This window comes from Malaclemys terrapin, chromosome 2 (assembly GCF_027887155.1).
Source record: "Malaclemys terrapin pileata isolate rMalTer1 chromosome 2, rMalTer1.hap1, whole genome shotgun sequence".
NCBI lineage: Eukaryota > Metazoa > Chordata > Testudines > Emydidae > Malaclemys > Malaclemys terrapin.
Window position 1 is genome coordinate 78,918,715 of NC_071506.1, and position 27,936 is coordinate 78,946,650.

Here is a 27,936-nt window from a genome sequence, read left to right on the forward strand (position 1 = left end):
AAGGAAACTCCATCTGCTTTTTAAGAGACAAGTTGCAATATTTTTAAATATTAAAACCTCAACTCCAGTCTGAAACCTAGCTCAGCTTCACCCTTTCCTATCCCAGGCTCAAACAGAAGACGCAATGTAATGCTGCATTTGTGACATCTGCGTAGTTCCATAGATACCATATTCAACACTTTCCTCACTTAAATAGGAAAGACAACTGATAGGAAAAAAAGCCTTGTATAAAACTACATCTTCAATACAGATTGTACACAAGTTATGAAAAAAGTCATGGAAAGTGAATAGATTTAAAGTCATATGAAAGTTCCCAAACTATGATAATCACTAGTGAGCATGCACTTCAATTTTTCTTCTTAAACCCAACTTCATGTCAAAAATCAGTGTGTAGTAAAAGGACCTTATTAGAGGCCAAAAGATTTTTTTAATAAATGAATTCACAAAACTTAACACTCACACTTCTGCAATGTTTCATTTCAATGGAAAGCTGGATAGGATTTAAACTTGTCCTTGATGTGCTCACAACCTAGAACACCACATCATTGTGGTGGAGTCTGAGAACCAGAAAGTGAAACTGACTAATGAAACTAGGTTAGTTTTTTTAAAAACTTGATAGGGTTCCATAACAGGAATTTTGTGAAGTATTATTTAATACAAAAGAATACATAAAGTGTATTTCAGGATATTGAATTTGTTCTGAAAATTGTGGATAATATGCAATAGGAATTACCATATTGGATCAGATCAGTGGCCCATCTGCTCCAGTATCCTATCTGACTGTTAGTAACAAATGCTTTTAATATAGGAATTTTCCTGGTGGTAGACAATTATGGAAATACAAATATTTTTTCACTACAATTGGGGTATGAACTTTCAGGGCATAAGTTAACCTCCAACGGAAGTATGATTGTTTCTTTCCCTTATAATGTTAAGAACTTCATCTAATCTAGATCAGTGTTCATCAGCTCTTGAATTCCACTAAAGTCTTGTGGTCTCGATATATAGTGGCAGTGAATTCCAGTGAACAGACTGTTTTTAAAAAAAGCTGTCTGTGAATCAGACTCAAAGAAACGTAGGGATGGAAGGGACTATCTAAGCGGTCATCTAATCCAGAGCTTTGCGATGAGGCAGGCAGAAAAGCAAGTTTAACACTGATAAGAGGAATAACCCATTGTTTGCAATATTATGAGGAAGGGTGAGTGGAGCACCTGATCAATCTTCTATATATCATATTGTCACTTCACCTGCCCCCTAAACTGCATGTTCCAATCCTTTCAATCTCTTTTCATGAAGACTTTTTCTACAATCATTTTTGGTATACGTCTCTGAATCCAGTCTATTTTTGCTATCTGCTTTTTGGGAGAGGGTGGCTAGAACCAAACAACATTTCAGAACTAAATTCTATCATTTGAAAATATCACCACCTGGCTGTTCAGCTTTTAATCTACAGTTCAGTGTGCAAAAAGGTGATCGACCTAGGTCCTCCTCTCCCTTCCACCATCAGTATTTTCCAAGCACCTCACAAATGTTAATGGATGTATCTGCACAACACCTCTACAAGGTAGGGAACTAACCTTATTTTACAAGAAACTTTAGGCAGAGCAATTAAGTACCTTCACTAAGATCACAATAGCCCACCACAATAGCACAACATCAGAAAGGGGAAAAATGAGGAAGCTAATTAAATGGAAATTAAAAAGTAGTCACAAAAAAGTGAAATGCCTGCAAGCTGCATGGAAACTTTTTTTAAAACACCATAATAGAGTCTCAAATCAAATCTATAGCTCAAATTAAAAAAATATAGTAAGAGGACCAAAAGAATATTACCATGGCTAACCAACGAAGTAAAAGAAGTGGTTAGAAGCAAAGAGGCATCCTTAAAGAAGTGAAAGTAAAATCTTACTGAGGAAAACCAAGAGGAGCATAAACTCTGGCAAGTGTAAAAACATAATTAGGCAGGCCAAAAAAGAATTTGAAGAGCAACCAAAGACTCAAACTAACAGCAAAAAAATTTAAGTGCATCAGAAGCAGAAAGCCTGCCAAACAATCAGTAGGGCCATTGGAAAATCGAGGTGCTAAAGGAGCACTCAAGGAAGATAAGATTGTTGCAGACAAGCTAATGAATTCTTCACTGCAGAAAATGTGAGGGAGATGCCCATATCTGAGCCGTTCTTTCTAGGGTGACAAATCTGAGGAACTGTCCCAGGTTGAAGACTCAGCAGAGGAAGTACTGGAACAAACTGATAAATTCAACAGTAATAAGTCACCAGGACCAGATGGTATTCACACAAGCATTCTGAAGAAACTCAAACATGAAATTGCAGAACTACCTTTGGTCTGTAACTTATTTAAATCAGATTCTGTACCAGATAACTGGAGCGCAGCTAATGTGACACCAATTTTTATAAAAGGCTCCAGAGAGGTTCCTGATAATTAAAGGACAGCAAGTCTAACTTCAGTACTAGGCAATTTGGTTGAAACTGTAGTAAAGAACAGAATTATCAGACACACAGATGAACACATTGGGGAACAGTGAACATGGCTTTTGGTAAGGGAAATCACACCTCACCAATCTATTAGAATTCTTTGAGGGGAAAACAACAAACATTGTGGACAAGGATGATCCAGTGGATATAGTGTACTTGGACTTTCAGAAAGCCTTTGACAAGGTCCCTCACCAAAGGCTCTTAATCAGAGTAAGCAGTCATGGGATAAGAGGGAAGGGTCCTCTCATGAATCAGCAACTAGTTAAAAGACAGGGTAGGAAACAAACAGTAGGAGGAAATGGTCAGTTTTCAGAATGGAGAGGCAAACAGTGATGTCCCTTGGGGATATGTTCTGAGACCAGAGCTGTTCAACATATTCATTCATGATCTGGAAAAAGGGGTAAACTGCGAGGTGGCAAAAGTTTGCAGACAAGACAAAATTACTCAAGATAGTTAAGTCCAAAGCTGACTGTGAAGAGTTACAAAGGGACCTAACAAAACTGGGTGATTGAGCAACAAAATGGTAGATGAAATTCAATACTGATAAATGCAAGGTAGTGCACATTGGAAAACATAATCCCAACCATATATACAAAATGATGGGATCTAAATTAGCTGTTACCACTCAGAGATCTTGGAGTCATTGCGGATAATTCTCTGAAAACATCTGCTCAATGCGCAGCAACAATCAAAAATGCTAACAATGTTAGGAACCATTAGGAAAGCGATAGATGATAAAGGAGAAAATAGCACAATGCCACTATATAAATCCATGGTATCCCCACACCTTGAATACTGGTCACACCATCTCAAAAAGATTAATAAGTGACTTTTCAGTTTTGAAAAGAGATGACTAAAGATGGATAGGAGAGAGGTCTATAAAATCATGAATGGTGGGGAGAAAGTGAATAAGGAAGCGTTATTTACCCCTACACAGCACAAGTTCCAGACGTGTCACCCAATGAAATGAATGGGCAGTGGTTAAAGAAAATGTAAAAAGGAAAGTACTTCTTCACACAACAGAGTCAACCTGTGTAACTCGCTGCCATGCGAAGTTATGAAGGACAAAACTGTAAAGGAGTTCAAAAAAGAATTAGATAAGTTCATGGAAGACAGGTCTATCAATGGCTATTAGCCAGGATGGTCAGGGATCCCATGTAACCCCATACTCTGGGTGCCCTTAGCCTCTGATTGCCAGAAGCTGGGAGTAGACAACAGAGGATGGATCAGTCAATGTTATTGCTTATTCTGTTCATTCTCTCTGAAGCACCTGCGCTGATTCAAAATGTATATCCATGGATGCGGATAGCTGTGGATATCCATGGAGTTGTAGGGCTCTAGTAACAACGAGTGACACCAGCAGGGCCCTGGCCAGCGACCAAGCCAGGAACTGCAGCAGCTAGTCTGGAGTAGCTCCTCCAGTGTGGCTGTACCACCCCCCAGCCCTACCCACTGGGGTGGGCACCAGGCTTACCAGCAGCTGTCCCTTATGCTATTGTGAGCAAATGGCTCGCATGCTCCCGGACAGGAGTCCCTTCCACGCAGTGGAGTGCTTCTCCTGTCTGGAAGCCCACGAGCCACTTGCACACACTAGCGCAGTGGTTCTCAACCTATTTACCATTGTGGGCCGCATTCAAAACTACCTATATGGCCCTGAGGATGCCACATGAGCTGCAACTCTGTGCTGATTGGGCTGCAAGCAGCCCACAGGTTGAGAACCACTAGCATGATCAGGGCTTAGCATGATCAGGGATAGCTGCCGGTGAACCTGGTGCCCGCCCCAGTGGGTAGGGATGGGGGACGTATAGCCACACCAGAGGAGCTGCCCGGGTTGGGCATTGGCTCCTGCAAGTGGCGGCCTGACATGCTGCTGCTGCTTTTGCCGCTGCAGTTCCTGACCCGGTCCACTGGCCACGGCCCTGCTGGTTGTTGCTAGAGCCGGGCAACTCCAGAGATATGTGCTTTATAGCCACAGATATAAATTTTGTATCCAAGCTGGGCTCTATCAGAAGACAGGATACTGAGCTAGAGGGACTAGTATGGCCATTCTTAAATGAATACATGAGAACATATAAACAGAAAGATATAAACGTTCCTGATTTTTTCCTCCTACTTGAGAGCTTTACAAAAGAATCTAGAACAGTACTTCAGGATCAAAGTGGAGCACTTTGCATTACGACTGTAGTCAGCTTGCTAAAGAAGTTTCACACGGCACTGAACTCTCCTAGCACAACAGCGGTCCTTTAGCAGTGCGATGCCTTTCAGGGGCGTAGAAGAGAAAAGCAGGAGACTCACCTGGTGGGATCTGGAAGTTTGCAGGCAGTTGTATTGTAGTGGTCTGGGGGGCTTTGGGAGCCACGCTTTGAGGAGCAGCCAGCCTAGGCCCACCAGAGTTCTTGGGTGGCTGCTGGGCAGCGGTGACAGTGGCCACTTTAGCCACCAGAGTCCCCACGGGGGCAGTCACCACCCGTGACTGCTGGGTAACGCCAGGCACCAGGCTGATGGGAACCTTAGTCACTGCGTGGTTCAAGGCAACTGCTTGGGCCCCCGCGGGAGCGCCAGCGGCGGAGACAGGAGCAGGGGGGGCCGTGTTCTGAGAGCAGAGCAGGGCAGGTGCCGGCTGAGCCCCACCGGCCCCGCTCGCTGTAGGAGCCGCCACTGCCTGCTCAGGGTGCCCGGCGGGCATCACCCTCACCGGGGCTGCCGCAGAGGTGCTCATGGAGGAGGAGAACGGGACCAAGGCGGGGAGGGTTGGAGTTTCCCGGGACGTCCGCGTTATCCCACAGCATAGCAGCCGGGAAGGGGGAGGCTGGTCTCGCAGCGGCGCGGCAGGACCCGGGGCTCACACACCACCTCGGCGTGCGGTCTGCTCCGGGAGGCTCCCGCTACCACACTGGCGAAAACACATGGTCATCCGTCCCCTGCCGGCTGCGCACACGTGGGGCAGGCTGGGCTGGGCCTCCCTACCAGCGGAGGCGGCCGGGTACAGGGAGCCGGCTCACGCTATTGCGCCGGCGCCCTAGGCTTCTGGAGCCCGGTACTTAGACCCGCCCCCGCGCGGCGGGCCCCAGCCATGTTTATAGAGCCACGCGGAGCCCCCCGCGCACGCGCTCCAGGCGCGCGGGGCCGCAGCCGGGCTTTCCCTGGGCACTCTGCCTTCGGATTGGTGGCGCCGAACGAGCCTATGGGGCGGAGCTTTGTGGCGTCATAGGGGCCGCGTTCCAAACAGCTGGGAGGCTGAGGAGGCAGGTGTGGGAGCTCTCCTCGGGGGAAGCAGCTGGTCGGGCTCTCGAGCGGGACCGCGGGGTTCAAGCCGAACATTTCGGGTTCGCTTGGCATTTTTTCTTACAAGCCAGCAAAGCCAAAGAAGCGCGTCAGACCGTTTTAAATTTGGAGGGCGGGATTTAAAAATCCTCCTAGAGCACCTTCAACCAATATCGTGTTCTGGCCCAGATTCTATGGGTATCTTTGGGCAAGTCACATAGGATGAAAAAAACCTTTCAGGGTAGTGTGAGCGCCTCTCTGCTCCCTCTAAAGTAAATAGGAATTGAGGGAGCTCAGTATGTTACAGGCAGGGGCTCTTAAAGAGTGGTTCTGTTCTGAAAAACGACCATATTAATAGTTGCCTTTTTACTCATCCCATCTACTGCCCGTTTAGACTCACACGTCACACCTGCTGATTGAAGTGATTAAAGTGAGGTTTTACAGTTGTTACCACTACAGAACCGACAAAGATAAAAGGGAATTAACTAGATTATATTTCTTCTAAGGCACCCTCAGTCATTTATGCCTGTGCAAATGCTGTAAAAGCAATTGAGGTGTCGTTGAGGGGGACAATTTAAAAACAATAGTTGCAGAGGTGTAACCACGGGTGCTGGAAGTGCGGGTGCTAACCATATACAGGGTTTGTAGTTTGGTTCAATGGTTCTCAGCATCCCCATTACCTAAATTGTTCCAGAACACCTGGGTGTAACTAAGATCTTGATGCCACAACAATTGCCTGGGTTGACCTTGTTACAGGACTAATGCTCAAGACTAAAATTTGGCCTATTTTTGGTGAATGAGAAGGAAAGAACCCAGCTTGACTTTCAGATCCCAGGTTGAATTTACAGAAAAAAAATGAAAAAAAATTCCCATGTAAACTAAGCATATTTTATTATGGAAGTCAATAGGAGACAAGATGTAATTTTTCAGAGTGGAATGCCTCTTCTGTCTCTGACTCAGTTTCCATTGCCTGTTTCATAGGGATAACAATACTTTACTACTGTGAGTAGTTCCATCACTGTGGTAAATTGAAACTGATTAATGAAATTGTTGCAGGATTAGGGCCATAGTCCCAATCCTGTAAATGTTTATGCATATACATATGCTCATCTTTAAGCAAATAATTTGTGCCATGGAAGTCATGCATATAAAGTTAACTGCAAATATGTGATTGCAGAATCAAGGCCTACTATATTGAACAGTGAAATTGATCATATGTAAAGTGCTATCAAATGCACAATGTAAACAATCTATTAAAATGCAGCAAAATCCTGTTCATTGACCTCTGTCCTGGTGATAGTAGGTGTTTCTTTTAACTATAGTAGGTGCAATATTTTCAAACAGAAATGTGAGATTTTCATATTGAGACACTCATTTTTGTAAAGATTTTGAGGATTTTTTTTTAATGGAAAATGTTGTAGAAATGAAAAGTATTACTTTAATCAGTGCATGAAAATCGTGAACACAATAAGTAGGCACTTGCCTGGAAAAGTTTCCATTAGCATCCACAGAATCTAAGTTTTCATTAAAACAAATGCTAGTCTTGATGGATACAAAAAACATGAACTGAGTGTAAAAGGATGCAGTATTGTTTTCCTAACATGGAGATGGACAGTTCCATGCTGACATTCATAGGTTTGCCAACCTGCTGCAGGGTGAAAACTAACTACAGTCTTTGCAACTTTTACCATTTCTGTTCAGAGCTTTGGACAATTTCACTCTATTGTTCATAGCTTTTTTAAGCAGCAACACATGAGGTTGGCACTGGAGCTAATCACTGGGGAGGAGTCGTCCAAAAGAGAGGTTGAGTGAGGGAAAGAGTAGCAAAGAGACTTCCATCACAGGAGCGAGGAGACTGGGAAGAGGTAGAGTAGTGTGAGACCTCCCAATGGCAAAGTGATTCTGTGGTGGGATGGGAACAGAGAAGGAATTCTCTTCTCCCTTCCTGCAATGAGAGGGGTTGTGGGGCATAAATATTTATCAGTGACCTGACACTAGCTGGAGGTGGATACAAAAAGAAGATCACCAGGCAGTGTCCATGGGCATCATCTACTTTTCCAGCAATTGAGGTGCGCAATGGAGCAGGCTTGTCACTTGGACATTGCCTCTGTACCTTAGGGTCAACCTACCATTCATTGGCCAGAAGGATTATTTCAAAAACCCATATCTGAATGGACCAGGGTGAATGTGAACTAGGTAGACATGGATGGGTGAAGCTGAGAGATGAGTATGGGAGAGAGTTTTTGAAAGGGAGGGGAAAAAAAAAGAAGTAGAGAACACAATGAAGTATGAGAAAGAGAAGTACCTGAAGATAGTGAAAGTAATGGAGGAACAACAATATAGCATGATTAGGGGGAGGGGTTTGGGAGACAATCAGAGAACTCCAGAAGGGAAAAACAGAAGATATTTAGAAAGTTATATTAAAAAAAAAGAGAGAGAGTTGACAATCTATGAAGAGTACACAATTGCATTATTCCATTAAATTGCAAGGGGAGTAGGGGAACAGTTTTTCACCTTGGCTAGTCTTTAATCCTTGCTTTATGGGTACTGAATAAATATTTCAGTTATAATAAACAAAACTTTAATTAGCCAATCTCCATTGACCAAGCTGAAAGAAAAGCAAAAGCAATCCAGAATAGTAAGGAGTATGCAATCTGGATTCTTAAAATTATTTCAGTAATAATCTAAGGGGTTATAACGCTGGGAAGGAAATGATTTTAAGTAAGATTTTTAATCTGACAGTGACCCTTTTAAAACAGTTACATTTTATAATTTTAATTGAACACAGAAATTCTTTGTCAGAGTGAGAAACTTTTAATACTTGCCTTAAAACTCAACTCAAACGAGGGAGGCTTGGGAGGCCTGCTGACAATTTTATTCATTCACATAATTGCAACAATTGGAAATGTATTTGAGGAATCAATCTCACTAGTTAAATTAAAATTACATTCTCATGGAAAAAATTAAATGATCATGACTAGATTTATCAGCATTCCAAATGCATTAAAGTGGCAGCATAACTTCACACCAGAGAACTTGAGCTCTTCAGGATGAATTGCCAAAAGAGACAGCAAGCAGAGCAGTAAAAGTCAGGAAGGAAAAAGAGATGCTATACAAATAGAGAAAAAAAACTAGGACTATTTATTCTGGAAAGGAGAAGAGTGAGAGAAGAGATTAAGCAATGAAGGTGTAGTTACAACTGTGAATGCAAATCATGTATTTACTGATTCAAATGGCCAATTGGGTGCATAACTGGCTATTTGCATACAACCTCAGTAATCACAGTAGCATATTAGGTGTGCAGTTGTAGATGGCATTTTTTGAAATTCAGACCTGATGTCACAAATACCCCCTCATCTGTGTCTTCTCCTCCATCCTCTTGTGCTAGCTGACCTTTTATATGGGTGGACTTCTCTTCTGAACATTCAGGCTTGTAGACATCAAACAGTATTTTAAAATGTACACGTCTTCATAAATATAGAATAAAAACAGCCATAATACAACGGAACTTTACATTAATATAAAATGTCTAAAAATACAAGAATGCGTGGTAAAAAGTATATTCTAAGGAGCTTGCTAGAAAGTATTTAGTTACCAATAATAATAATAATAATAATAACCAGTAGCTTGATTTAGCCATGAGGTAAGACAGTGGATGTATCTCAGGGCAGCTTGCTCATACCAGCAGAAAGCCTCCCTGGAGGTATATCTGCAATTCTTGCTGCACTAGAGACACATAACCAGCCAATGCAGCCCCTAAAGTGGCCCAGTGAGGTGGCAAGGTCATGGGATCATGAGGACCTAACTGGTTGGGGTTAGAGTGCAGGAGAAGAATGGGAATAGAATTGTTGGAGTAAGACAGGGGAGTAAGTAAAGAGAGAAACTGAGGGAGAGAGAGGGTAAAGGAGGGAAGAGAGGAAGAAAAATAATAATGGGTAGGGAGAGAGAAGTTGGGCAACTGAAAGGTTGCAGTGGTAGGAGAGATTCAATTAAAAAAAAATATTCCTGAGAACGGGTGCAATGTTTAACTGTGTGACAAATATATTCTCAGTGCAGTACTAACATGATAGGCTTTGTATTCAATGTAGTTGTTGCCATATCAATCCCAGGATATCAGGCAGACAAGGTGGGTGTGGACGTGGTAATATCTTGTATTGGACCAACTTCTGTTGGAGAACAGAAGTTGGTCCAACAAATGATAGGCTTCATCAGTTAAGATTTTGAAAGTTAAATATAATATGAATGCATTAAGAAAAATACCATTCACTATCTTGTACAATCCACTAATAGGAGAAAGGTGTTTCTATCATTCAAACAGTGGTGCAATTCAATGTGTTGTGCCATCTACGATAGAGAAAGACTAGCAGTGCAACATGCTTTGGAAAATGCAACACAAGAAATTAAACGGTCAAAACATAAATCAGAACTTTATTGAATTCCATATGTAACAGTAATAGTATGTAAACACAGACTTATCAAACTTGCAAAAAGTTACATAAGAAAAAATTGAACACTTGTAAACCTTTAATATCTTGTACAGAGATGTGCCAATAGTTTGGTGATAATTTGCTTACAGGAAGTTTGACAATGCCTTTTAATGCTGAATATGTAAACAATAAATAAATGGAGGAATGGTAAGGTGCAAATACCTGCCTGTTTGCACACCATAGTAAATACAAGCACATTAGGACTAGCACATTTGTAATTGTAACAGGTTTCAGAAAACTAGAGTATTTGATAATGAAAGAGACAAGTTTATTCAGCAGCTGTAAATATTGTGGTCAGCTAGTATTTGTTAAAACTTTGGAAACATTTTAATAAGCAGCAATCAGCATTTATCTGGGATTTAAATACTTTTCTTCTTTTTCTTTTCAGATTCTTCTTTTTCCTTCTCTATTTCTGCAACTTGTGATTCAATATCCTTTGCACTAAAAATCTGAAATGGAACATAGGACAAAGAATTGTATAAAGTGTAACTAATACGGATTCCATCTGCACTTTTTTAATCCACAAATTCAATTACATTTCACAGCTCCAAAATGTACTCCTGAAGTGTTGAAAAAAAAATGTTTCAAAAGCTCCCATCTGAGGCACAAATTGACAATCAAAATTGTGTGAATTCTTTGAAGTCAAGACGTGTGTTTATACAGATTTGCATTTATAAACCTGACAGGTTAAGAGACTGCCAGGGATGATTATTTTCCTTGTAAGTAAATTCACAGGCCAGATATTGTGAGATAGCTGTACCGTGAGCTACTCCACTAACAACTTTAACTTAAACAACAGAAGGTAATTTAGTGTCTATACTGGCACGAACCTAGGCTTCTTCAGTACAGACTGGCAATTCTGTCAAATTATGTGTGAGGGTTTCATTTTACTGGGCTGTCCACTAGCAATTTAAATGAGTTTTCTGGACACTCACTCAGACCTCCAGCTGGAACCAAATCCTAACAGGCTCTTACCAGAAATTAAAGGCAAATGGTTTATCTAATTAACCCCCTTAGTTCTTTATAAATATGTTGTTACCCAAACCTTCAGATTGGTTACAAGTGTTAGAAATCCATATAACATCATTGAAAGAAAATAGTGAATATAAGAATTGAAGCCATGTTTATGGACTGGGGGAAAAAAATGTCTATGCGAGGGTGATGTTTTCCCTTGATGCCTCTACCACCCTGATAACAGAAGGAAGAATACTAAGGGCCACTTTTATCTATGACAAAGATGGCCAACCTTACTGACCCTCCTAGCCACATGACAATCTTCAGAAGTTCAAGAGCTGGGGCGCAACTGCCGGGGCTCAGGGTTTTAGTCCTGTGTGAGGCACCTGATGGGGCGCCTTCAGCCTTGCTCCTGTTGAAGCCCCAAGCCCTGGCAGGTGTGCTTCACAGGGCTGAAGCCCCGAGACCCCACACTGGAGAAAAGCCCATACCCCATCATCCAGAGGTGGAGAATGGGGGGATTTGAGGGGCTCCGCGAGCCGCACTTTAACTGAAGAGTTGCACATGGCTCATGAGTCACAGTTTGGCCACCCCAATCTATGAAGTACATGCCCTACTCTTTCAAAGGGTTAGGCAGTGTCCTCATTTCTCCTGTATTCCCAGAAGTAAATGTCCTTGGGAGCTCCTGCTGAGTTGATGAACCTTCACATCCCCTCCACCTCTCCAGGGCTTCATAGCAATAAACCTGTCCTAACAGGGTGTCTTTCTTATCACTCTATCTTTGATAAAGCACATATGTAATTTTGGCTAAACTTTTAGCCCGCTATCTTCTATCAACAATTCATCATTCGATTCACCCTCAGCATACAGAATTCACGATAGCAATGTATGGACATAAAGGTTTACTGAACTTGAGTCTACAGGATGTGGGTGTTACTGCAGGAAATGGTGATACATTGCTAAAGGTGTAATGATGAATGCAGTTTGTAGAAGATGCGTTTATTTCAAGAGTGTACACACCACCATTTATCTTTATAAGTCAAAATCTTTTGACTATATTGCCAAGAATTTATTCTAGAGCTGGGCTTCTTTCAGATGCAGCAGAAATAATGAAAAGTTAGAATTTCTTTGGAATATTGTATCATTTGGGACTGAGGACTAAATATCATATCTTACTAAAATTCCAGACAACTCAAACAGTTAAAATTGCTTAAAGAGATTACGTACACTTATCTATTATGGGGGTAATGTATGCAGACGAATGGAGTTGTTTATTCCAAAAGATGGGAAATACTCTATGGAAATCTTATTTTTTAATTGTCATGCCTGGCATCTGTCTTTTCCACTGTAATAGCAGCTACAAAAAGGGGTCACAAAATGTTTGCCAGAAATATTAAATTGCAAAAATGCTTTTTTAGAACTGTACAATATCAAAATTTACTATGAGTCTTGCCATGTAAACTACGTAAAAATGTCTCCCACACACAATATAGAAAAGTATGTTTTGATATGCTTTCCCAGAACTGTTTCCTGCACTGAATGTTCCCAACACAGCTTCTTATAGTACAATATAAATGATCAGCAGTTACTATATATCTCACAGCATCATCAATCTACAGAGACACAACAGAAGTCACATAATATTGTTTTACCAGATGTTAGGGACACTTACATCCAGTTGAAATGCACAGGTGTAAACTGGTATAATTTTTGTCAAAAGATTCTGCATAGGAATTATCGTTTTAGGCCTATGTAATCAATAACTCATACCTGCAGTGGTTGGTTTCTCCTTATTATTGCAAGTTCAATGTTTTTTCCACCAGATTGCACAACCTAGTATACAACAAAAACATCATTACAAGTACGTTTCAAAATGAAGAAAAACAAGCTTTTCTGAAAGCATTTATTGTATGCATTCTACTGGATTACATACTTCTAGCAAAGCTCTGATTGCTAATTTGATAGCTTCCTTGTCAGTTGCTATAGCTTCTTCTGTGTAATTCTTCTCCAAAAATTCACGCACAGTTTTAGCATTGCGACCAATTACATTTGCCTGTAGAAGACACATAGTTATGTATCTAACCACCATGTACATTAATTTGTTTTACCTAATCAAACCCATTTGGTCTGCACACATTTCTCACACGATACTGATTTCGCAATCCCCCACTATTATTATGTAACATGTGATTTGGGTTTTGCAATATTGGCAGCAAAGACTTTATTTCACTGTTTCCATGTGGAACAGTGCAACATTTTCAAGATGGTCCCAGGCCCTTACGTTTTTAAGGAAAGACGACAAAAGGGCATAATCAACCTTGTTAATTTGAAGCATTTTGAAAACATCGTTAGTGGTCCTAGGTCTTGTAATACCTGAGGACATGAAAATATTAGAACAGTGGTTCTCAAGCTTTTTCACACCAGAACCCCCTTTTCCATAAATTGACCACGCTAGGACTTCCTTGCTGTAACCCACTGTCTTTAGACTTCTCTCCTATGTTTTCTTTTGCTCTCAGAGTAGATATGGTAATTTTCAGGCCATGCCTCCATTTTTCGATGGGAAAGTTTAAAAGGAGAGGGGGAGTTTGAAATAGGGCTTTATAATGGAATCTGATTTCAACATTCACTATGGAGAGGTTATCGCCTCATAATCGGGGATAGCGTACACGCAATCACCATGTAACATGTTTGCTGTTGTAAATATTTTAAATTTATATTCTTATTTTTGCTGTGGATTCACTAATTCTTTAACTATAAGGCTAAGGGTATATCTATACAGCAATTCAACACCCACAGCTAACCCAGTTCATCTGCCTTGGGGTTGTAAAATTGCTGTGCAGATGTTTGGGCTTAGGATGGAGCCCAAGCTCTGGGACCCTGCTTGGGGGGAGGAGCCCAGAATTCCGGCTCCAGCCTGAGCCCAAACACGTACGCAGCAATTTGTAGCCCTGCAACACGTTAGCTGACCTGGACCAACCAGGGCTGGGCCACGGGTCTTTTATTCCAGTGTAAACGTACCCTAAATTAGCTTTGGTGCTCAAACAACTGTAACTAGCCTGCTGAAAGCATGGAACAGATTCTTTGGTTATGTGAATCCATAGTACAAAATGCAGCATCAGACTTCATTGGGATACACTGCCTATGTAAATATTTGCACTAAGATAATACAATTTATGAATTAAGTTGGAGCTTACCTTCCAAGAATGATATGTACCAGATGGGTCTGTCTGATACAATCTGGGACTACCATCATCATCAAAGCCCACAATCAAGGCAGAAATACCAAAAGGTCTACGTCCATTGCTCTGTGTATAGCGCTATGAACAAGATGTACAGTTTTAACATTTTTACCTTCATGGAATGTTATCAGTCTAGTACATATGAAACAGCATAAAACTGAAAAGTCTCTACACAGCAATTTAACCTATAATTGATTATTATTAACCTACTATTGGGAGAATGCAATTCCTAAATATTCTGGGATTAAATTCTACTCTGTGTTATACTTTTACAACCCTAGTGAAGTTGCACAAGAGTAACTGACAGCAGAATTTGGCTTTTAGTGAGAGACAAAGTACTGTATTTTCTGGCGTATAAGACTACTTTTTAACCCAGGAAAATCTTCTCAAAAGTCGGGGGTCGTCTTATACGCCGGGTGTCGTCTTATAGGGCAGGTGCTGAAACTTCCGAGCTGGACTGGAGAATCTGCGGTCGCCGCATATGGTGGGGGGAGCTCAAAAACGGCCGCGGCCGCATCCCCGCCCGATGACGAGGTGAGGGGGCGCCTCACCGGGAAGGTGTAAGTGAAGGGCGGAGCAAGCTGCAGGCGTCCGGGACGCCCGGGGTATGGAAAAAAGATAGAGCGGCGCTGTGCCCAGAAAAACACGCCTCTTTCACCCGTCTGGCCCGCCCTTGTATCCTATTACCGTACCTCCTTCTCTGCCTCTCAGATCTCGCTCCTGAGGACTGCAGTGAAGCGGCGCAGGCGCGCATGTGCGAGATCTGAAAGGCAGAGAAGGAGGTAATAGGATACAAGGGCGGGCCAGACAGGTGAAAGAGGCGTGTTTGCGCTACCGCTCTGATAGTCTTGGAGACAGGGAGGGCTGGGCAGGCAGGGAGAGCTGACCAATCCAAGCAGGCTTTGTATACAACAACCAGCCAATCGCCGGTAAGGTACATCGCTTGCCGTGATTGGCTGGTTGTTGTATACTGGGTATTACATACAGTACAGCACCAGTATCTGTACCTGTTCATACAGTATAGCACCAGTACATACAGTACAGTATACAAATGTCCAACAGCCAAAACCCCATCATGGCTCCACCAGCAAGAAGAAAGAAATATGAAGCCAGTTTCAAACTTAAAGTTGTAAACTTTGCCATGGAACATAATAACTGCGCTGCTGCAAGACAATATGGAGTAACAGAAAAGATGGTTCGGGACTGGAAAGCAAATGAAAAAGCATTAAAAAGAGTATGCCAAGGGGTAAGTGTGCATTAAGAAGAGGCACTCCACATTGGCCAGAACTAGAAAAACATGTAGCAGACATGGTGAATGAGCATCGCCAAAACGGTTATGTAGTGACACGAAATAAAATACATTTGTTTGCACTTCAGTGGGCCAAATCTAACCCAGATCACAGCAACAGATTTAAGGCCACTGTATCCTGGTGTACTAGATTCATGGGAAGGCATAATATGGTACTGAGGCAAAAGATGAAAATTGCCCCAAAATTACCTGCAGATCTTGATAGCAAAGTAAATAGTTTCCATCAATACGTAATACAACAGCGCACTAAACATGGCTATGCGTTAAGTAGTATTGGAAATATGGATGAAACTCCAATGAATTTTGATATGGTTGGAAATAAAACTGTCCATCAAAAAGGTGAAAAAACAATTTTAATTAAAACAACAGGACATGAGAAGTCCAGTTTTACAGTGGTACTAGGATGCACAGCTGATGGCGCCAAACTGAGACCAATGATTATTTTTAAAAGAAAAACAATGCCGAAATTCAAGTTCCCTGTTGGTTGTTTTGTACATGTGAATGAAAAAGGCTGGATGGATGAAGAAGGGGTAAAGCTATGGCTTGATAATGTATGGAGCAGGCGACCAGGTGGACTTATTCAAAAATGTAGTCTACTGGTGTGGGATATGTTCAGGGCTCATTTAACTCCCAGCACCAAGCAAATGCTTGCAAGACTAAACACAGATGCGGCAGTTATTCCTGCAGGATTGACATCGTTGGTACAGCCACTGGATGTGTGCCTAAACAAGCCATTTAAAGATCGCATTCAAGAACAGTGGAATGAATGGATGGTTAGCGGCGAAAAGTCATTCACAAAAGGAGGAAACATGCGTGCTCCACAGTTGGATGTTTTGTGCAAGTTTGTCATAAAAGCCTGGAATGATATTGATGCAGAAACAGTAATCAAGTCTTTCAAGAAGTGTGGCATATCAAATTCATTAGATGGTATGGAGGACGACTACTTGTGGCAAGATGAAGAGGAAGCCGAAGCTGAGACCACACCATCTGATACGGAATTCGATCCATACGATGACTGCCTTACAAATGTATCACAAGATGTCATTGATGTACTTATGATATCAGATGACGAACAGGAGGATTTTGAAGGCTTTTAAAGGGAAACTGTCACGCCAGCAAAACCTGTAAAAATACCGTAGCTTGCAGTTATGATGGGCGTTGCTAACTCGCCAGGGACTTGCCCGGCACTTGCTCTCTCTCTCTTGTTTGTTATCTTCCTCCTATCATCATCAGTTCCAGTTTGGTTGACAGCTTAGAAAACAAACAGCATGGCAGCTCCCATGGGTTTATTGTCTTATCCTTCCTTTCAGCTTTAGAGTGAATTAGGAAAAGTTTAATCCACTTGCACTGTTTTATGTTTACATGTTTGATGACAAACAGCCTTATGTTTATAAGTGACAGTTTTCCTGCTAAGTACCTGCATGTCATAAGCATTTGAATTAAAATTACCATATTGAAATCAAATCTGATGTTTTTTTAATTTTTTTTTTGGTGTGCGTTGGAAGAGGGGTAGTCTTATACGGCGAGTATATCCCAAACTCTATATTTTAACTGGAAAAGTTGGGGGTCGTCTTATACGCCCAGTCGTCTTATACGCCGGAAAATACGGTACACTATAAAATATTCTCAACTAGGTCTAAACTAATTGTAGGAATTTAAAAATAAACATATTGCTTAAATATTTTTACATATGAAGCTATTGCAAACATGGGTCTGCTAACTGTCATTAGCAGATTTCAACAGACATCTCCCCATAGATTTATGATTGATGAGACTATTCCTAACTGTTCCATTAATATGAAGAAAGAAGGACATTTTGAGATTAAGGATCTGCATTTAAGTGTTACCATAAATTCAGCCCTTCACACTATCTAGTACTGATCTGAAAAAAGCTTTTTTAAAATTGGTTTTATCTTAACTTTTGCTATACAATAATATATTTTCTAAATAAGATAGGAAATGTATGAAAGGGACTACAGCACATGAGAGTAGAGCAGGAGCGATATTTGCAGGTGGTCCGCCAAACAGAAAAGCTAATAATGGAAACTATTTCCTTGTGGAAAATACTAGTATTACTTCTTTTAAACACTATATACATTCTTAAAAGTCCAATGAAGAAAATTTAACCAGGCTCCCATTTTTACTGGCAATCTGACACCTGGCTTCTATTTCTACTGCTGTGAAATAGAAGCAGCTTGGTTGCTTTTAAATAGTGTTATCTAAAGGCCCTTATGGAAAACTAACAACACTAAATAAGATACTTACCTGCTTTAAAGATGCTATATAGCGTGTTATATATTCTACTGTGACTGGATCCTCAACAGTAAGTTTATGGCTTTGACACTCCACACGGGCTCTGTTAATTATTATTCTAGCATCAGCAGTCAGACCTACATAATCATAATTATCAAATAAGTTACAACAAAGTGAATAGTCTTTCTTTATCAAACAATACATGTATCATTTATGAAGAAATATACTATTAAAATAAAGTTTTTTCTTTAGTATCAAAAACCAATTTGCTCAAAACCTGACTAACAGAGACAGAAATACAGGCTATAAATAGAACACAAATTATTCTAAGAAAATAGTGTTTAAAATAAACATTTTTGTAAGAAATGCACATTTCAGAACATGTAAATTTTTAAGATTAAGGAATACGGATTTACTGAGCACTTGCTTTAGCAGCAAAAACAAATCATTAAAGGATATTGACAACTTGAAGTTTCGTACATTTAAAAAGTGAGTTAAAAAGTAGTTTCTGGTACTACATCTGCTGTGAGCCTCTTTCCAAGTTTTGTGTTTTTACAAACATTACTTTTTTCCCTCCCTCTTGCTTTGTGAAAGTCATTTTCCTCTGTCTGAGTCTGACTACAGAAGGGAGTCTGACCATTCACAAAGTATAGTCAATTGCACGAAAGCAAACAAACTGAAAAAAGAAAAACATAAAGCTGAAAAAACATTGTTCTCTACTTTGTTTAGTTATAATAATCTTCCCTGTTGCCTGTAACAGTAGTAGGCAAGACATTTTGAGACAGAATCATAGAATATCAGGGTTGAAGGGACCTAAGGAGGTCATCTAGTCCAACCCCCTGTTCAAAGCAGGACCAATCCCCGGACAGATTTTTACCCCAGTTCCCTAAATGGCCCCCTCAAGGGATGAACTCACAACCCTGGGTTTAGCAGGCTAATACTCAAACCACTGAGCTATCCCTCCTCCAAGCTTGATTTAAGTTGACTGTGTATCTTTAAATTATCAAGTGGGTCAAGTGACAACCAAAAACTTATTTGTTACACCTTCTTCTAGAATAAAATACACCCTTATGTCCTCTTCAAAATGTCTTTCCACTCTAGTTTCTCAGACCTCAATCCTGCAAACACAGTCAATGAGGGTACTTGTGTACTTAATATTAAACACATGCACAAGTGTTACAGGATCTAATTACATTACACTTCTTTTCTCATACAAAAAATGGTGCAGCAAGGTGGGCACTAAAGAGCTGTTGAGGCAAATGGACATCTTAGGAAGTTCTTGCTGAATCTTTCATAAAAACCCTAGCAGTTTTATTAATTTATCACTTTTTATAACAGTAAGGGTAAATGACTAATTATGCTGTGTGTGTGTCTGTGTCTGTGTATGTACACGCATGCCCATGCATGTGTTTTGAACATTTAAGGACCCCTAGCTGATCCTTTCCTTTTCCTTCTATTCTGCGGGTAGAAGTCTCACCCCTGTTCAGACAGATTCATACATAATTAGCAGAGGCACTCAGGCCTAGCAGAAGCAGGCTGTAGAAACTACAGTAGCCCTAAAATAAACAAGGGAAGGGAGAGCTGAAAGGAGCACCACCACAGCCTAAAAAGAGGAGGTCTAGGGTCTCTCTATGGTCACCTCTCTTCTCTCTCCCTGCAAGCAGTGATAAGGAGGGAATGGGAAACTGCAAACACATAAACAAACTGCTGAGTTCTTCTTCCCCCAACCTTTTCTGAAAGGGGATGTTTGTCTAAATGCCCCCCAAGCTACTCCTTGGGTGGGGCAGCAGGTGTTCACAAGTGCTCCTTCCCCCCACACCAGTTGCCTGGGAGGGTATTTCTCTCCCTACCCTCAGAAAGTGATTCCAGGGGCAGACACGGTGAAGAAGAATGGAATGGGTGTGCTTTTCCAGTCCCATAATGTCTCTCCTGTATTTGTGGGGTTTTCCCCAATATTACCCCAATTTCTTTTTCTGGGGATGGAGTCACAGGTACAGTGTTCTCTTCTCTCTTGGTCTGTTTAAGGCTATTGCAGCCAGTCTACAGGCAGCTTGCTGCTCCAACTGGCCCCAACACTGCTAATGATCTATATATCTATCTGAGCAAGAAGGGAAAAAAGGAAACGGTCAATCAAAAATCCCTAAATGTTCAGAATGTTCAGAATTTTCTAAAAGACCAAATTATTTCCCACCAGCCACAGAAAAAAAACTCCATTAGGCAGTGATTTCTGGTCACTACATTCAAACCTATGATGTAAAAGCAAAAGTCTTACCAGTCTCCTGAACTATCTTGACCACCTCAGTAATATTTTTTCTTAAATCCAGGAACAGGTCTTTAAAGGCCTCTTGCACAACATATATCTGCAATAAGATGCTCCATAGAGCAATAACTCTATAACCAATACCTGCAAAAGCCATGCAGACATGATCATCAAGTGCACAAATCTTTCTCACAGTTCTTTCTTCCTGAAGTTTGGCAACAGACTTTCTCTCTACCCCCAATACAACTATGTCCAGCCCTCGAATTCCAACCTGTTAAGTCATCATAAAAAAATAAAATAATTAAACTTTAGAAACAGAAATGTTTTCATCATTAACAATATAATGAAGATATTATGGTACTCAGGGTAAGAATAAACCTTTACATTTAAGCCCTGAAGCTATGAGAATGAAATTATGTATATGCCTAATTCTTTGCAGAATAAGAGCCTTAGACTGTTACAGTCTCCACGGTGATGGTACTCAATAAGTAATAAACAATAATATTTGACCCTCTGTTAGAAATGAAAATGGTAGGGTGGGTATGCTGCCATAGTGAGAAGCTGTGAATGTCTTATTTATTATTTGTACTGAAGTAGCACCTAGGAGTCCCAGTCACAGACTAGCATCTCACTGTAGTAGGTGCTGTATAATCCCAGAACAAAAAGACAATCACTACCCAAAGAATTTACAATCTAAGTATAAGACAAGTTACAAGAGGTGAATATGGTCAGACAGATAGAGGAGCAGAAGGAACCAATGAGGTAATATTGCAGCATGATAGCCTGTGGTATCAGCACGCCAGCTGCCTAACTGATGTCAAGATTTTTTTGTAGGCATCATGGCAAAGGAGAGTTTTAAGGAGGGGTTTTTAAAAGGATAAAGATGTACTTTGTGGATGTTTACAGGAAGTTCCAACCATGCATAAGGGGCAGAATAGAGAGATGGGCAACAAAGGCTGATATTATTGTAATAGCGGAGACAATTTTCAACATCTCAATAGTGTATGAGAACTTTGTTTCTATGTTTTTTTTATTTATTACTTGGTATTTTCTCCCCATTCGAACCAAAACTTATTCCCTGGATGACTGAATCACTGTCAGACTTCAAAGTGCTCTAAATACTCCTGAGGGCATTCTGCACTAAAAAATTAAAAATTCTGCGTGCAATATTTTAAAATTCTGCAAGTTTTATTTGTCAATAAATAAAGGCAGAGGCTCCAGCACGGCAGTGGGGAACACAGGCCACTGACTGCACAAAGGTGAGAGATCACCCTTCAGCCTCCCGGGACACAGACTCAGTGGTGAGGCTGCATCCGAACCTGACGCAGCACAAGGCCTGGGCCTGCCCCAGAAATACCCTAGGGCCCTGTCCCTTTGCACCAGGCGCGAGGCAGACAGGCTCAACCAGGCAGGATCCAAGTGTGGAGGGGATCCAGGTGTGGGATGAGAGGATTCTCTGTGGACAATCTGGGTGCAGGCAGCTCAGTGGGGGGTCTAGGTGTCGGGGGATCTGGATGCACAGAGGCTCATTGGGGTGGTTCCAGGTGCAGGGGCAATGGGACTCTGCAGGGGCTTCCAGGTGAAAGTGGTTGGGGCTCAGCAGAGGGGTCTGGGTGTGGGGGTCTCAGCAGGGGAGTCCCGTGCTGCAAGAGTAGGGCTTGGTGGGGTGGGGTCTGGGTGCAGCTAGTTGGGGGTTGGTGGGGTGAGGGTCTGGACATGGGGGCTCAGGGAGGTGGGGCTCCTCAGAGTGGAGGGTTGAGTGCAGGGAACTCAGTGGGGGGTGGTCTGGGTGCAGGGATGGGGGTCCGGAGGCAGGGGGCCTGGGTGCAGGGGGCTCCAGAATCCTGGGTTGAAGTTCAATGTGGTGGGGCTCAGGTATGGAGTGCTAGTGAGGTTCTGGGTGTACAGGACGAGGCTTGGTGGGGGTGTCTGGGTATGAAAAGTTCAGACAGGGCTTTGGAGCGGAGCCCGGAGCTGGAACGCGGAGCAGCTCTGGAGCCGTGGAGCTGCAGGTTTTTGCCTAGAGCTGGAGCGGAGCCAAAGCACAGCTCCAAAGCCCTGGGTCCGGATACATGTAGCCTGGGCGGATGGGGGAGCAGCTCCCTGTACAGTGACCCCTCCACCCACAGCTGAGGAGCAATGGGGGCAGGAAGCAGGGGAGGATGCTGAACTTCCTGCAGCTGGGAGAGGCTTCTGGGGGGTGGGTCTGACACAGCCCCAGCCACTTGCAGGGGAAGAGGAAATCCCGTTCTCTACTGCCTCCAGCCCAGCCGGGATTAGCAGCTGATCCCGGCTCAGGGTAGGAGCCATTAGTTGGGGTGTCCCCAAATTTGTGGTGATTTACCGCTCCGTTGGCTGCTCCGAGTGCCTGAAATGATGTACCCAAGCAGCTAGGGAGTGGTGTGTGACTTCTCTTGCAGCTTCCTTTTGCTTTCCTGTCAGAAAATCACTTTTCTGCGGGAAAGCAAAGATATCTGCGGGGAAATGAATTCTGCACATGCGCTGTGGTGCAGAATTCCCCCCAAGAGCATCTGAAGGTGAAAATTAATTGAAGATAGAGTAGGGTGTGCAGAGAAACAGAGTTTAGGAGCTGCTAGGTCCCAAAATAGAATCAGAGAGCTCACAGACATCCACGCCTCCAAGACAGAGCTTCCAAAAAACAGTACCACTACCCCGGAAGGGGAGGACAAACAAACAGAAGAAATACTCTCTCCTTTCTTTTTTTTTTTTGGAGGAAGTGGGGTGGGGAAAGGCAAGCAGAAATCATGGAGATGCCTCAATCCCAGAAGGAAGCTCCCGTCTCCCACTGGCACCCAAGAAAAGCACCTCAGAGTGCAAAGTGCCCCAAACCTCATGTCCCTTACATGTCACAACTTACTAACTAGTGACAAGCATTCCAATATCATCCCCCCTACCACCTTCCCAAAACTAAACCTTTATTGCATTCTAACCAATGACAAGCTTCTCCTGACATTTTGTGTCACCCTTAGACACAAATATAGCTCAACTTCACGTGAGGTAAAAGGTCACAATATCGAATGTCGGAAGCATTACACACATACGGAGATATAAGCTGGAGTTTTAGAATGTTTAGCAAAGATATACCCAGTGGTCTCATACCTTCACTACATCTTAAAAATGCCCACTGTTAAAACGCCTATCCTTTAAAAAGTGACAGTATGTCCATCAATTCTATTTGTTGCAGCTTCCCAAGACATTTTAATTAGTCCGGGAGTTTTCTGTAGATGATTTCTTATGACATTTCCATCTTCTCCACATTGTACCTTTTAATCTTGATTTTAAGGTCCCAGTCCTGCAAACTATTCTATGCAAGCAAACCCCTGCATCTATGTCAGTGAGGTCTACTTGTGCACAACTTCTTGCAGGATTAAGGAGTGTGTGTGTGTGTGTGCGCACGCGCACACAATTTTCTAAACACTGGGAGATAAAAAGGATTCTATTTTGATATGTTGTTTGGGTCACAAAAAGGTTTTCCCCTACAAATCTAAAAGATTATTAAAGTGCAGTTATGGTAAAAAAAATGATTACATTAAATGTCTTCTTCTTCTTCAGTTATATCTATTTACATTATTTATAAAAATACTACTTTTTTTACTCCTGCTAGCACAGCTGAGTCACTATAGGTGTGCAAGTAACCTGGGAATGATCCCGCCTTGCCATCCACATCAACAAAATTACTAATCAAGCTCTAATTGTATAATTTTTATACTGGTGATAATATGATACCCAGAAAGAACCCAACTTGACTTTCAGACTAAAACTTCCAGAGCTGGCAATAAGAAAAATAATTGTTTTACTTGTAAGCTGAGCTAACACTAGATGGAAGTGCACAAGAGACAGACAATTACAGAATGTCAAAATGGTAGTTTTACAGAATAATTGTTCAGAGTAGAGCCATACTTTAAATTTTCTTATAGAATGGATCTAAACATGGAGTTAGCAGGAAAAAATTGCAGTTTCTTTAAACAAAGTAAACACTAAAATCATCCCACTTATTTTTTTCCTTGTTTTTTAACTAACTTTTTTGCACGGTGGTTAAAATGTGTGTCATGTGGTTCTACAACATAGCCATATTACACCTTAATACACACATGCAACCTGAAAACTACAAGTTCTAACATGCAATTTTCTATCTTGATGCAAGTGGCAACAGGTCAGATTGTGCGTAGTGAAGGTCTATTTGGGAGTACGCCATAGGAGGTCTGTCTCTTTTAGAGCTTGACTTTTCTGTGACCTTTCTGCATGATCCTGTAAGTGTGTAAGCAGTTCCTTCTAGGCAATCATGAACTAGGCAAGGAGTCACCTATTCTGTGAGTGGGATACCTGAATCAACATTTTCTTGTCATTACCTAAGCCTGCATCTCCTGTATGTCTATATGTTCAATGCCACAACACAGATCAAGCCAGAGGATAGTGTGCTACAACCAATCAACCCTGCAGGCCACACCTTTGCATATTACAGACAACGCAGCTGTCTGTTCTGTTTTATGCATATTTGGAATGCCACTTGGGCTCCTGGCAAATTGCTCACATGGGTTCCAGAGCTAGGCAGTTTGGGCATCTCCTAGTTTACTACACCTGTAGAGGCACTTTTTTCCTTCATTTTTTTAGTGGGGGTCACTGCTGTGAAGTTACTGGCTTCTATTAAAAAGCTCTCTTTCTGCCGCAAACCAACCAGGGCTGGTATCATGAGCTCTGGGGAAAATCTGATGGAGAGGCCTTTGTTGTTTGTTTTTTAAATGGCACAAGACTCCTGAAGGTAAATGTCACTTTGAAACACACCAAAACAACATCCTCCATCCCAAGCAGGGATGGTGAGACTCAATATCTGATGCCAGGAGGGAGCCTCCAGCTCCTTTATCCTCATGGTTTGGGACAGTCTCTTGGTATGTACTTGGGGCAGTTGGTCACACCATCAATGTGTGTCGTGTCGCTCCAATAGGCGAACAAAACCATAACTCTCCCTGATAAGGGAGTCTCTCTCTAGCCCAGTCCCACCCCATGGGTGAGTGAGTCTCTCCCTCTGATGGCCCCTGGAAGTGTCTCCTCTATCACAGCCCCTATGAGGGAGTGTCTCGATATCCAGGGCCGGTGCAAGGAAGTTTCGCCTTGTGCCCCTCCCCCCCCCAGCCCTGCGGCAGCTTCCCCCCGCCCTGCCTTGAGGCACCCCCCCCACGATAGCTCCCCACCCCAGCTCCGCCTCCTCCCCAAGCACGCCGCCCCACTCTAATTCTCCTCCCCTCCCAGGCTTGCGGTGCCAAACAGCTGATTGGCACCGCAAGCCTGGGGGGCGGGAGAAGTGGAGCAGCGACAGCGCGCTCGAGGAGGAGGCGTAGGAACGATGTAAAAAAAAACTGGGGGCACCGCTTTTTGGCATCCCCAAATCTTGGTGCCCTAGGCAACCGCCTAGTTTGCCTAAATGGTAGCACCAGCCCTGTCCGTATCCCAGCCCCACACGGAGGAGTCTCTCTGGGAGAGGAGAGTCTCTCTTTTCTCCAGCCCCTCCCCATGGGGGTCTCTCCCTATCACACCCTGAGGAGATGAAGAGCCTCCTTTCCTTCCTCCCCCACCCTCCCTCCCTCTCCGGGCAGGTCAGTGCCAGGGGCTGTCTCTTCCCTGCTGGAAGGCGCAGGGGAGGCAGGGCGGGCGCTGCCCGGGGGACCGGCTGCACAGGGCGCACTCACAGCCGTGGAGCCCTTCTTCACGGCCTCCTGGGCGTACTCCACTTGGAAGAGGTGCCCGTCCGGGGAGAACACGGTGATGGCGCGGTCATAGCGGGCAGCCATGCTCCTCCTGCGGCGCGCTGGGGACGCCCCGGCCGCCGCTCCCGCTCCGCGCACCTGCTGCTCCGGGCGAGAGACCCCTCCCTGCCTGCCGGGCTGGCTGCTGTTCCGGAGCCGGCCGGCAGGGGGCTGCCTAGGGAGCGCGCCAGCCGCCGGGAGAGGAGCTCTGGGGGCTGCCCTGGCGCGGAGGGCGCAGGCAGGCTCGCTGCTGGAGGCAGCCCTAACACTTAGACGGCCTGACGCTGCCAGGGCCTGAGCGTGCCCCTTTGTCCTCAGAGGGAGGACACAGGTCCCGGATCTATGGAGAGTAAACGAGCCTTTCCCTCCTCAGAGCTCTCCTCGCCCCCAGGCCTGGATAGCCAAGAGCCCCCAGGCATTCAGGACTGCACAAACCAGCCACGGAAACACTGGGGGGAGGAGACTGGAGTGTCGCTTCGTTACAAGTGGACGCGTGTAATCATGGGACAAAAGCTGCCAGGGAGTTAGAGGCTGCAGGGTGGTTGGAGTGCGGCTGGCCCCCGGAGATCAGAGACAGGGAACAGCTTTGATTGTCACCCCAGGAAGAGCCCTAGGCAGCCTAGAGGCTTGGCTTATTCTCCAGCCGGAGAGCCAATGAGGAAAGCGATCACCTAACCAACTTTGGCTCCTCATTAGAGTGATCTTCAGCAGCTGTTCTGTTCCTTTTTAACTCTAGAGTCCCCCTTCCCATTAAAAAAGTCTATTCCTCTGTAGTCCTATGCATTTCAATGGAGTTAAGAAATGTATCCCCAGTTCCCCGACCCCACCACAATGCTCTTGTCAGTAGCTTTCCCATATGCACAAGTACCATATACGAGCAAACACCTCCTCCCAACCATTCCCAAAACGTACTGACGCTACCCCAGTCCTCCAGCTGGAACTGCAGAGTCAGAGCCCCATACCCATTGGGAACCTTGTTTTTCCAGTTGTAGGATTGAGGCCAATATTTGCATTTTGCATTAACACTTTGATAGTGTTGCTTGAAAATCTGCAAACAAGGGCACCAGACTGGGACTTAGGAGACCTTGGTTCAATTCCTGGGTCTCCCACTGGTCTGCTTGGTGACCTTGGGCAGGTCACTTCACTTCTCGGTGCCTCAGTTTCTCCACCTGTGAAATGGGGATAATGATACTGACCTATCTTGTAAAGCATGTTGAGATCTAAAGATTAAAAAGCGCTACATTATTATTTTAAAGGAGACATTGCTTGAAAAGAAAAAATATTTAAAGAAATACAGCTTGTTTTTGTGTGGCATCTTTTAGAAAGCCCACCATTTCACCTGCTTGCATATTAGAAGTATTTGTGCAGTCCAGGCTGGAAACTTGGGCCAGAGAAAGGAAAAGATAAATTTGTAAATATTCTAGCTATTTTTACTAACTTTGGCCCTGATCCTGCAAACACTTATGCCTAAGCTTAACTTCAGTGCCATTGAAAACAGGACTACAGCTAGCAGTAAAGTTAAGCACAGGCATAAGTGTTTGCATTTTCAGAATCTTTGACTTCAGTCCTACAATGAATCCTGTGCCCTGGTGGAGCTCCATTGACTTAAATTACTTCATCCTCGTGCCATCTCATCACTTGCTGGATTGGACCAAATGGGCGGGGTATCAAAGGCTAGGTCAAGGAGAAGGGGCACAGCACTGATTTTGATGGGATATGATTATGCTATGTAAGTCTTTTTTGGTTCCTTTTTAAAGCTTGTTACATGTGAATATATTGCACTTCTAGATTCAGGTTGAGAGTGAACCTCTGGATATTGTGTATAGGGAGGGCTGAGAAGGAAAGGATCCCTGTTATAATCCTTCATAAACTCCCCTATTTTCAGTCACTTATAACTAAGGATAACATTTTATACCCTA

General features: G+C 43.1%; 2 protein-coding genes across 2 annotated transcripts in view; both read right to left on the reverse strand.

Moving 5' to 3' along the window:
• TAF4B (TATA-box binding protein associated factor 4b) overlaps positions 1-5,175 on the reverse strand; it is a 116,181-nt gene extending 111,006 nt beyond the window's left edge. Inside the window, exon 1 of the mRNA XM_054017576.1 lies at positions 4,785-5,175. Within this exon, the coding sequence (XP_053873551.1) occupies positions 4,785-5,175 (391 nt within the window). The remainder of the gene's footprint in view (positions 1-4,784) is intronic.
• A 4,989-nt stretch (positions 5,176-10,164) lies between these two features.
• On the reverse strand, positions 10,165-26,460 carry PSMA8 (proteasome 20S subunit alpha 8). The gene is made up of 7 exons (XM_054018410.1): positions 25,961-26,460; positions 20,400-20,526; positions 18,008-18,132; positions 14,389-14,511; positions 13,128-13,247; positions 12,965-13,027; positions 10,165-10,689 (listed from the first exon to the last, which is right to left on the reverse strand). Exons 1-7 carry the CDS (start codon positions 26,060-26,062, stop codon positions 10,600-10,602), a joined length of 750 nt encoding a protein of 249 aa, XP_053874385.1. The 5' UTR covers positions 26,063-26,460; the 3' UTR covers positions 10,165-10,599.
• Between the last annotated feature and the right edge of the window lie 1,476 nt (positions 26,461-27,936).

What these genes read in the sequence shown, in the direction of transcription:
- PSMA8 (XM_054018410.1), bottom strand. Translation starts at nt 26,062, where the DNA reads ATGGCTGCCCGCTATGACCGCGCCATCACCGTGTTCTCCCCGGACGGG. An exon ending in TGAAGAAGGGCTCCACGGCT is followed by an intron (nt 20,527 to 25,960) that starts GTGAGTGCGCCC and finishes ATGACTTAACAG; the next exon opens with GTTGGAATTCGAGGGCTGGA. An exon ending in TGTCTGCATGGCTTTTGCAG is followed by an intron (nt 18,133 to 20,399) that starts GTATTGGTTATA and finishes ATGATTATGTAG; the next exon opens with GTCTGACTGCTGATGCTAGA.